At 46.4% G+C, this 11,526-nt stretch overlaps 1 protein-coding gene across 1 annotated transcript; it reads left to right on the forward strand.

The window, feature by feature from the left end:
• The first annotated feature begins 7,416 nt into the window (after positions 1-7,416).
• On the forward strand, positions 7,417-11,279 carry LOC310679149 (uncharacterized protein). Its single transcript, XM_083443925.1, has 4 exons — positions 7,417-7,554; positions 8,134-8,277; positions 9,370-9,507; positions 11,018-11,279. Exons 1-4 carry the CDS (start codon positions 7,455-7,457, stop codon positions 11,155-11,157), a joined length of 522 nt encoding a protein of 173 aa, XP_083300051.1. The 5' UTR covers positions 7,417-7,454; the 3' UTR covers positions 11,158-11,279.
• The last annotated feature ends 247 nt before the right edge of the window (positions 11,280-11,526 follow it).

Here is an 11,526-nt window from a genome sequence, read left to right on the forward strand (position 1 = left end):
ACAGTGGTTTGCAGAGGGGCATAGTTCAGAAGGCAGGAGCTGGGAAATACTAGATGGGGAACAGACTCCCTTTCCTTTATTCTGCTTATCTACTGCAACCGGGGGGCGGGGGCGGGGAGGAAGCTGATTCCCTGAAGCTTGACAGGTGTTACTCCACCCAATTTATTTATTTATTGCATTTATATGGCACCTTTTCTTCCAAGGAGCTCAAGGTAGAATCCATGGTTCTCCCCCTCCTCATTTGATCCACCACTACACTACAGTTCTTCAACATATGCATTTAGGGCCTAGGGTTACCAGATGTCCCCGTTTTCCGGGGACAGTCCCCGGATTTGTGAATAAGTCCCCGGACAAATTCCATCTCCGGAATGTCCCTGGATTTCATCTAATGCCCCTGGGAAATGCAGCAGCGGCAGTCTCTCAGCAGCCCAGAGCAGTTGGCTCTGGCTGGCTTCAGCAGCTGCTCAGAAGTCCCCATATGATGGTGGTGCAGGGGTTCTAAGATGCAGCTTCCGGGCTGCCTCCACCTTCCCTGAACCCAGCAACTAAGCTGTGAAGGGAGGCTTCATGCTGCCTATCAGAGCTTGGGTGCAAGCAGGAGGGGGCAGGGATCTCTCAGTTAGGCAATGGGAAGCCTCCCTTCCCAGCTGAGGGATCCCCACGCCCTCCTGCTTGCACGCAAGTAGGAATGGGATTGGGGCTGCTCCGATGGGAAGGGAGGCATTGCGCAGTCCGAGCCTCGCCACCACGACCGCTTTTGGCCCTCCTTCTCCGCCCTCCATGCCTGACCCGCCACTTCCCCACCTCCACCACCACCACCACCGAAGAACCAACAACTCAGGAGCTGCCCAGGCTCATGGAGAAAGGAGATATAAGCCTCGGAGGAAGGGGAAATGTGGTGGTTGAGGTCAAGGCAGCGGCCACCCCTCTACCACCGCCATCGCTGCAGCAACAATGTCCTGAATGTGTAGTATATATGTATTTAAAGTGTCTCCGGATTCACTGGAAAAAATCTGGTAACCTTAATTTAGGGTGCAGTTCTACATGACTGGCATTTACAGTAGTAACTTGGTAGTTGAACGGAATATGTTCCAGAAGTCCATTCGACTTCCAAAACATTTGGAAACCAAAGTGTGGCTTCTGAGAGCCAGTGTGGTGTAGTGGTTAAGAGTGGTAGACTCGTAATCTGGTGAACCGGGTTCGCATCTCTGCTCCTCCACATGCAGCTGCTGGGTGACCTTGGGCCAGTCACACTTCTCTGAAGTCTCTCAGCCTCACTCACCTCACAGAGTGTTTGTTGTGGGGGAGGAAGGGAAAGGAGAATGTTAGCCACTTTGAGACTCCTTCGGGTAGTGATAAAGCGGGATACAAATCCAAACTCCTCCTCCTCCTCCTCCTCCTCCTCCTCCTCCTCCTCCTCCTCTTCTTCTTCTGATTCGCTGCAAGAAGCATCTGGAATAAAGGGAAAGGAAGACGACTGGCGCTGAATGCGGGCAGATGGGATTTTGAACCATGGCGCTGTGCCCCAGGATCTCTCTAAGGAAATGCTCACTAGACAGGCTGACACCCAGACAAGCTTCTCCTCCAGGAACATTTTTAGTCGCTGCCAAGCTTTGTTGGTGAAGAGATGCGTCGCTCAGCTCAGAGATTTGCACTTAATCAAACCAATTAGCAATTTAATCTTGTTAAAAGCCACGATAATTGCATCATTATCAAATCAAGTGGCAATATGAAGATGTCAGTTTAATTGCTGATAATAACCCTTCTTGATAAGGAAGTGAACTATCCAGACCCTGAATGACTGCATTCACCTTCCACTCACCCATCCGATCCGTTTCTAATTGAAATTTCACACACCTCGCACAGGGAAATGAAATGGTTATTATTTTATTTTTGTGCTGTGAGAATGGAGAAGAAAGGTAGAAATCTATAGACCGGAGGAGAGTCACCGCTGTGCTCAAATCTAGCAGGGTCAGGGAGAGCTGCATGGGCTGTGTACACATCATAAATGTAAAGCATTTTACTTTCCCTGGTGCTGTGGGTTAAAGCACAGAGCCTAGGACTTGTCGATCAGAAGGTCGGCAATTCGAATCCCCGCAACGGGGTGAGCTCCCGTTGCTCGGTCCCTGCTCCTTCCCACCTAGCAGTTCGAAAGCACGTCAAAGCAAGTAGATAAATAGATACCACTCCGGCAGGAAGGTAAACAGCGTTTCCGTTCGCTGCTCTGGTTTGCCAGAAGCGGCTTAGTCATGCTGGCCACATGACCCGGAAGCTGTATGCCGGCTCCCTCAGCCAATAAAGTGAGATGAGCGCCGCAACCCCAGAGTCGGCCATGACTGGACCTAATGGTCAGGGGTCCCTTTACCTTTACCTTTACTTTCCCTGAAGAAGCCTGGGAACTGCGGTTTGTTAAGGGTGCCATGAACTGCTCCCAGAATGATTGGCAAAAGTAAAGTAGGGAGGGAGCTGTAAGTTTAATGCCAGGTATCCGAAAATCTTTAATTGGATACCAGCTCTTACAAACACCTGAAGTTTGAAAGGGGAACTGGAACTAGGCATCCATCTTAACAGCATACTGCCCTCTGGCGGCAACCTGGAAGCACAGCATCAATCAGACACCAGGCTTTGCCAACTTTGTGCCTTTCATGCTGGCTGGGACTGGTGGGAATGGTCACCCAAAGTATCTGAAAATCCCCTGGTTGGGGAAGGCTGAGGTATGCAGCAGATCTGTACGGAGCCAAAACACTGCCCCACTTTTGCAAATCCCTTCCCAGGTTTGCAGCACTTGTAGTAATATTCTCAGGGAGAAATTCTAAGCAAAAATCAGTCTTGGAGGGTACTTATCATTCACGAAGTTGCTTTCTGTTTTGGCCATTTCTTTAAGTAGGGGAATGAAGAAAGACCACTGTCCTTTTCATAAATCTTTGAAAAACAGGAGTTTTTTGTGTCACTGTCTTTCTAAGACTATTTTAAGCCTTCATGGCAATAAGGTGAGGATCAGCTGGGCTCTGGATGAGCAATATCTAGCAAAATGGCAAAATACGATAGTGTATGTTCGTGGGAGGCTCCATTATCTTGCAGGCTTTTGCTCCCCATTGCAACTGGCAGAAAAATGGCATGCAAAGTTCTAGGTCAGTAACAAGACTACGACCGCGGTCCAGAAACTTGATTGGCAGCCATTGCACAGGTGAATGGTGCAGGGAAGCCACACACTGAGAATATTACAGTAGTCCCAAATTCCTTGCTTTTCATAGAATTATCAGGGAATACTGTCTGTTCTATTTTTAACTTGGAGACACATAAGATAGACTTTAGATTATAAATACTATAACTGTGTCACTTAAGTGGAGTAAGGTCCCCTCTTGCAGCCTGCAGGAGATGGATTTGAAGAACACCCAGAGCATCTGTACTGCCAAATGAGACCAGATTTACTGTATTTACCGTATTTTTCGCCCTATAGGGTGCACTGGCCCATAGGGCGCACCTCGTTTTTTTGAGGGGGAAATAAAAAAAAAATTATTCCCCCCCCCAGCCGTGGGGCTGGGGCGGGGGAAGCCAGTGCTTCCCCCGACCCCAGCCCCCAGAACAGGCTGCTATCCACAAGCCTTGCGAGCCTGGCGGGAACTCCCACCAAGCTCGCAACGCTTGCGGACATCTGCGTGCTTCAGGCTGCAGGCTGCTGCCCGCAAGCCTTGCAAGCCTGGCGGGCACTACCGCCTGGCTCGCAAGGCTTGCGGATAGCTTCGTGAAGCCTGGAGAGCGAGAGGGGTTGGTGCACACCGACGCCTCTCGCTCTCCAGGCTTCAGCGAAAGCCTGCATTCGCCCCATAGGACGCACACACATTTCCCCTTCATTTTTGGAGGGGAAAAAGTGCATCCTATAGGGCAAAAAATATGGTACTTGAATCTAATGCTCACCTTTTTTTTGGCCAAACTAATGTTGTGAGGATTAACAGCACACACTAGATTTGATTGCATATTTACATTCGCCAGCAAATCCTTTGTTTGGTTTCAAGGTTCTGAAAATTGAGGGGTGCGTTAGATTCAATGGCTTCCCCTGAGGAATCTTGGGAATCTTTTGATGTATTCCTTTACTTGGTATTCATCTGTGTTTGTGGAGGGGGAGAGTTGGGTATTTAAGTGTTTGTTCCTACCTAGTTTGATTGTTGGCTAAAACAAACGAACATACAAACATACCAAAAGCAATTTCTTTTGCAATTGTTTCAAAGTTCAGCTTTATTTTTAAGGGACTCAAGCTATTTGAAATCCCAAAAAGGAGACCAGGCAGAACTGGAAGCTGCATAACTTAGCAATATGTCCAATATTGAGAAATAAAAACGGAGCAGCCTAATAGCTAACTGAACATCACAATTCCTGCAGGGGTCCCTTTACCTTTACCTTTATTCCATAATAATGATAACAACAACAATAATTTTTATTGTTTTGTTATTTTAATAATATTATTTAATAAATTTTATACCCCACCCATCTGATTGGGTTGCCACTCTGGGTGGCTTCCAACATATATAAAACATAATAATACATTGATCTTTTTTAAAACTAAAAACAATAAACCTTCCCCATATAGGGCTGCCTTCAGTCGTCTTCGAAAGGTTGTATCTCCCTGTCTCGGGGTTCCATAACTCCATACCCTCCAACATTTCTCCAGAAAACCCAGGGACTTCAGACCTCCAACATTTCTCTAGTGAAAATAGGGACATCCTAAGGAAAAGCAGGACATTCCGGGATCAAACCAGAAACCGGGGCGGCTTCTGTAAATCCGAGACTGTCCCTGAAAAATAGGGACACTTGGAGGGTCTGGAAGGCAAACTCTTGCTCCGTCTGCTCCATATGATCTCACAATGGTTCTTGATATTTGTCTACAAATATGTTGTTCTCAGAAAAATGTTTCTTCTTTGTTGGCCCAAATTGCAAGCAAAAGGCTCTTTCAATATGCTGAGGAAGCATTGCTTTCTTCCCCCACAAATCAGGAATTTTTGCTCAGAAAATCACCAAAATTACACAAGAGAACATATAGCCAAAATTACACAAGAGAACATATAGCTTTCAGGAAGCAATGTTTGCTGTTCTTTTATGGAGCATTAAACGTGACATTTGCATTGTTTTACAAGGGAGATGGAATCTGTTAAACTGGGAACGGGGGAGAAGATCCCAGATTGCGTTACAAATTCATAGGATTCTTCTTTTCACACACAATTATCGGACCCTAGTTCAATTAATGATTCGTAACTTTGGATAATCAGATGATCAAATGTTTATACCCCAAATCTCCATTGTGAAGAGATGAGGCACCAATTAAACATCCTTTAAGGGATCCTCAATGAGTCAGTTCACTCTGAGTAACTCTAACTTGCCAATGTGTGAACAACCTGTAATAGCTCTAGACTCGAGGCTGGGATAATCTTGGTGAAGTCAATCTCCATAGGCCCAGTATTTCAGCAAGCCTACCTTCCCCTTGGGACGCGGGTGGCGCTGCGGGTTAAACCACAGAGCCTAGGACTTGCCGATCAGAAGGTCGGCGGTTCGAATCCCCATGACTGGGTGAGCTCCCGTTGCTCGGTCCCTGCTCCTGCCAACCTAGCAGTTCGAAAGGACGTCAAAGTGCAAGTAGATAAATAGGTACTGCTCCGGCGGGAAGGTAAACGGCGTTTCCGTGCGCTGCTCTGGTTCTCCAGAAGCGGCTTAGTCATGCTGGCCACATGACCCGGAAGCTGTACGCCGGCTCCCTCGGCCAATAAAGTGAGATGAGTGCCGCAACCCCAGAGTCGGTAACGGCTGGACCTAATGGTCAGGGGTCCCTTTACCTTCCCCTTGCCTCCAGCACCACTGCCCAGGGCTGGATTTAGATTTGATGAGACCCTAAGCTACTGAAGGTAATGTCCAGCTGTCCTTTGTCAACAACAAATTGTTGCTGTTTTTCTTGTTGAATATCTGCTATGTGGTAATTTATGAACCTCATAGGTATCTAAAGCCATTTGCACATAACAAAATATGTATATTTTGGAAATGTACATCCAGTTTTTTTCCTTTAAATTTTTGGGGGGCCCCAAGAGTGTGCGGCCCTAAGCTATAGCTTGTTTAGCTTATAGGTACATCTGGTACTGCTACTGCCCTTTCCTTCACCCTCTGAGTCCAATTGGTACATCTGTTAGAGGGAGAGCATTAGCCAAAGTAGGGTTTTATCCCGGTGTCACTGGACCACAGCTGTCATCAGTGGCAGCCAGCAAGGGATGATGGAAGTCATAATATGACATTTGGAAATCACCACATTGGCCACCCAATTGTTTGGTACCGGTTGTAAGAGCCTCCTCCATGGATCCTTGATTTTAAGATGCAGCCTTTTTAGAATCTTTCTCACTGTCTGAAAAGATTTCAAGCCTTCCTGGCAATCAAGGTGATGATCAGCTTGAATCTGGATGAGTATCGTCTAGCAAAATGGCAAAATAGGGTAGTTTTTGTTTGTGGGGGCTTCATTATCTTGCAGCTTTTTTCTTCCCCTCACAGCTTGCAGAAAATTGGCATCCAAAGTTCTAGGTTATATATAACAAGACCAGGACCATAGTCCAGAACATGATTGGCAGCCATTGTGGATTTCTCCGCACAGGTGAATTTTGCAGGTCTAGGTACAGAGAAGACTCACATTGAGCACATTACCGTTGTCCAAAATCCTGTGCTTTTCGTGGAATTATTTGGGAATACTGTCTGTTCTACCTTTAACAGGGTCACGTAAGAAAAAAATACAGATTATATACAGTCATACCTCGAGTTACAGTAGCTTCAAGTTGCGTTTTTTCGGGTTGCGGACTGCCGCAACCCAGAAGTACCAGAACAGGTTACTTCCGGGTTTTGGCAGTCGCGCATGCGCAGAAGTGCTAAATTGTGCTTTGCGCATGTGCAGAAGCGCTGAATTGCAACCTGCGCGTGCACAGACGCAGGTTGCAAACGCTGCAGGTTGCGAACGTGCATCCTGCATGCATCACGTTCGCAACCCGAGTGTCCACTGTATGATGTCATTGTCCAGTTGAATAATGTCCCCTCTTGTAGCCTGTAGGAGACAGATCAGAAGAATACCTGGAGCATCTCTGTACTGCCAAATGATACCACTTTTATATTCGTTCAGCTGCCACCATGGCTTCCCCTGAGGAATCTTGGGAACTTTCTGATGAGCCAAGAATTCTCTGCTGAAGACAGTTGTTTCATCTTTACCGGACTCCCCTGGGAGGTGGAATGTTTGCTAAATTGGTAATTAAATGGGCCTTGGACACAATCTACCTGTTCCTCAACATGAAAAGCCAGAAAAACAAGAGTCTTGGCTTGTTTCTGAGAGGATGCTTTGTAGCCCCTCCATTCCAAAGCTATATGCCAAAGGATATATAAATGTCCACCTTGGCCATCTCTAATCAGCCGACTGAGGGGCAGTTGCTAACAGCACCATGATGTCGACCAGCATTTTCATCTTCCTTGGCTTCTTCATCCTGTGCCAAGTGGCACCACCCACTTGTGCCGCAAACGAGGCACGTCCTTTTTTTGGCAGTAAGTCTTGAGGGGAACTGCTCAGAAAGGTCTTGTTGTGTTGGGACTCCCAAATGGGCTTTGTGAGGGTTTACTTCCTAACACATAAGCAGCTGGAGATAATGCAGTTCTCCTGCAGTGCTTGTCTGTTTCATTATACATTATTCATTATTCATGCCCATTTTAAAAATATTTCTATGCAAACTGCTTTGTGACTTTCTCCAGAAAAGTGGGAGAAGGATCTATTTAAAGAAATTAGCAAATTAAATGTGAGGAGAAGATGGACAGTATTTGCTGATAATATATTTGGATCCTAGTAGTACATTTGGGTCCCCAAAAATAATATCTATGCAACTTTGAGATTGCAGGTGTGTGTCTTTCTTATCCTTTGGCTAGAAACCAGCTGACCCCAAAGAAAAACCAGGAGGTCAGAAACATGATGGGGAAAATATATAATTTTATTTTTCTTTTCACTGCCAAGGTCTTTTCTCCATTTGTCTCTGCATCTTCTCCCTTCTTTTGTTTTCTCTGAAAAATGCTCATAACTATTCCTGCACTCTCACTGGTGTCACTGAAATTCTTCCTTTTCCCATTTTTAAGTTAAACTTGGGGACTGTCCTCACAACGATGCCATCTGCCATGGGAAACCCGTTGGGAACCGGTGCTTGAACGACACTCAGTGCCCAAGTTCACTGAAATGCTGCCCAGGCCCCTGCGGCAAAACCTGCCTACAGCCTGTGAATGGTATGGTGTTCCAGTTCCTGCCTCTAGGGGGGATATTGTGGGCATATGTTGGGGGGTGGGGGGGTGGCAACCTATGTGCACGTCTGGGATGCTTGTGTGTTGTGCTATGTGGAGTGCAGAGTGTGTTCTAATCCTCCGCGTGCCTTTGTTTATCTGGCCTTCCTGTTGCTGCGTGTAGCTGCATGATTGGTGGGCTGCGTCCTGGGTGTGCCTGGGGCATTCTGGTTGGCTGCCACACTAAGTGCACCATTCCCTGTCCATTGCATTCCTGTGCAGTTGATCACACACTGTTTTCTCATGAGCTGTGTCCAACCTTGCAGTTCATACACACCCAATAAGGGTGCTTGGGAAACATCCCCGGCATGTTAACAGGTGGGCATCATCCCAAGGGGATGATGTTCCTATTTCCATTTTGCCAGGCAGTAGCAGACTCAGTCGGCATTACAGTCATACCTCGGGTTACAGATGCTTCAGGTTGCGTGTTTTCGGATTGCGCACTGCGCCAAACCCGGAAGTACTGAAACGGGTTACTTCCGGGTTTTGACTCTCACGCATGCGCAGAAGCGTTAAATCGCGCTTTGCAAATGTGCAGAAGTGCCGAATCGCAACCTGCACGTGCGCAGATGGGGCGCTGCGGGTTGTGAACGTGCCTCTCGCATGGATCACGTTCACAACCTGAGTGTCCACTGTACTCCCTCCCTGGTGCCCTGAGTGCATTCCAGGACTGGGGTAGTTTATGCCCCCTTAACTTATACCAGCATAGTTTTTTGTCAGCTTCCTGTGCTTACGATGCTCTGAAAGTTGTTATTAGAGTAGCTTCCCATCCCGATGCAACAACTGGTACTTCACAGGGTGTGGCAAGTGTAGGGAATCAATGGCTTCAGAAAACTTGTGCGGATGAGGAGGCAGGGTTATGCAGCTCCCCCTCCCCCACTGGCTTTTGGGGTGCGGGAGAACCCCCTGGACAGCATCAGAGGAGGAGAGCAGGGATCATTCCTCCCAGGATAATACAGATCCTTACAACAGTGCAGGAGTCTCGTTTTTGCAGCACAACCTTGTTTTGTCTGATACCTTGAATTTTCTCTGTTGCAGTGAAACCAGATCACTGTCCACCGGATACTGAACAAGATGTAAAGAATTTTAATGAATGCAATAAAGATGCTGATTGTAAAGGAAAACAGAAATGCTGCTTTGCTTATTGGGGTTCGGAATGTCTTGATACACAGAAAGGTAAGGTATTTTGTATCACTGTACAATGCTTAGGTTTGCTATGCTTTTCTATGGTTGATAGCTACTGGTCATGATATTACTGCAATAATAATAATAATAATAATAATAATACTATAATCTTCTGCCAGGTCTTTTTTAATGTGCCTCATCCACAAGAGGTCCGGAGGGTGGCAACATGAAAACGGGCCTTTTTTGCATTGGTTCCCCATTTCTGGAATGCTCTCCCCAGCGAGGTTAGTCTGGTGCCTTCATTATACACCTTTAGGCACCAGGCAAAATTGTTCCTCTTTAACTAGGCTTTGGGGTGATTGTCATCCAATGCCGTTTTAAAACGTGGTGGTGGGGGGGTTTTTGGGGGGGAGGGGTTATTCTGTTGTTTCTGTTTTTATTCTGTGTTTTTATATTGTGAACCTCCCCTGAAACCTGCAGTTATAGGGTGGTATGCAAATTTAATGATTAATAATAAAACAATACTAAGGATATTTATACCCCGCCCTTTCCCCTCTTAATAACCTCCAAGGAAGGAGAGTCCACCACTGTCTCATGGGAGGCTGCTCTGCTGCTGATGTTGGAGTCCATGAGTGGGAAAGGAGTTTTGTGTCGCTTTCCTGCTTCTCGGCCTCATAGGCACATCTGATTGGCCACTGAGAGATAGAAGGCTGCACTCAATCATACTTCGGTATGATCCAGCAGGCTGGGGATCATGCCAGGTCTGTGGACAGCCTTAACCTATCCATTTCAAGAGTGTATGCTTTCTAGTCTGGGGTCCAGAAGGTCAGTAACTTGAGGAGGCAGCATGAGCCAGAGACGGAGCTCAGGGCATGAAACATGGCTGTCAGATAGTGCTTCACAGCTGGCAAAGCAAGAGCAAACTACCAGGCAAACCTAGTCCAGAGCATTCATATATACCTGGAGGAGCATCTCCACCCTCATCATTCGGCCCAGACACTGAGGTTCATCTCTGAGGGCCTTCTGGTGGTTCCCTCACTGCAAGATGTGAGGTTATAGGGAACCAGGCAGAGGGCCTTCTCGGTAGTGGCGCCTGCCCTGTGGAACACCCTCCCATCAGATGTCAAGGAAATAAACAACTATCTGACTTTTGGAAGACATCTGAAGGCAGCCGTTTAGGGAAGTTTTTAATGTTTGATGTTTTATCGTGTTTTTAATATTCTGTTGGGAGCCGCCTAAAGCGGCTGGGGAAACCTAGCCAGATGGGCGGGGTATAAATAATAAATTATTAGTATAGTTATTCATGTGGCTTGCCAATTGCATGAAATGATGTTCCACATCTGCTTACTAACTTGTATGTCTAAGAGCCTTTGGAACCTAAAAATGGCACGATTCCAGTTCCCTCATTCACTTAGGTCCCAGACAAGTCGATCCCTAAATGCTAATCTTCAGGGCTTTGAAAAATGAGCCACGTGGCTATGGGTGGATCATTTTATGGGTAGAACATTTTTTAAAAAGAAAAAGTATAATGCTTATGTGTTGTCACCCATCTTTACTACAGAAAAGCCTAAAAACTGCCCTGAAAAAGTTTTCAAATGTCCAAAAGTATTGAGGGGTGAGTGTACTCATGACACTCAGTGCAAAGGGGTGAAGAAGTGCTGCTTCTCTGACTGCGCCTTGCGCTGTGTGGATCCAGTATAAAGTACCTGAGACACAGGATGCTTCTGCAGAGAAGGAGACAACTTGCTCCCACAGTCATCCAATGGAACCTCGGCGTGATCCGGCTGAAACACAAATCTTCCAATAAAGTTGTCTAGATCAGAGCTTTGCCATTTGTAATTATTTTATCTCATCATTCTTCTTCTTTTTAGCAATTTATACTAAGCAATGATCTGAGAAACTGAGTCTGCTGCATGGAGCAGAAGAGCACCCCAGAAATGGTTGGGCCTTTTAGCCTATTGAAATATACTGGGAGTCTAGAATGGATTTCATGCTCTTTATTCAGCATGGTGAGGAGGAATGGAAGTTCCCCCAGAATGTCTGCTTTATATACCGGTACATTATTTACAC

This window comes from Podarcis tiliguerta (genome assembly GCF_965153285.1).
Source record: "Podarcis tiliguerta genome assembly, chromosome: 6".
Taxonomy (NCBI): domain Eukaryota; kingdom Metazoa; phylum Chordata; class Lepidosauria; order Squamata; family Lacertidae; genus Podarcis; species Podarcis tiliguerta.

Excerpts from the sequence above, each read along its gene's own strand:
- LOC310679149 (XM_083443925.1), top strand. The coding sequence starts at position 7,455 with ATGATGTCGACCAGCATTTTCATCTTCCTTGGCTTCTTCATCCTGTGC. Across the intron at positions 8,278-9,369 it reads CTGCCTACAGCCTGTGAATG|TGAAACCAGATCACTGTCCA; the intron begins GTATGGTGTTCC and ends TCTCTGTTGCAG. Across the intron at positions 9,508-11,017 it reads ATGTCTTGATACACAGAAAG|AAAAGCCTAAAAACTGCCCT; the intron begins GTAAGGTATTTT and ends TCTTTACTACAG.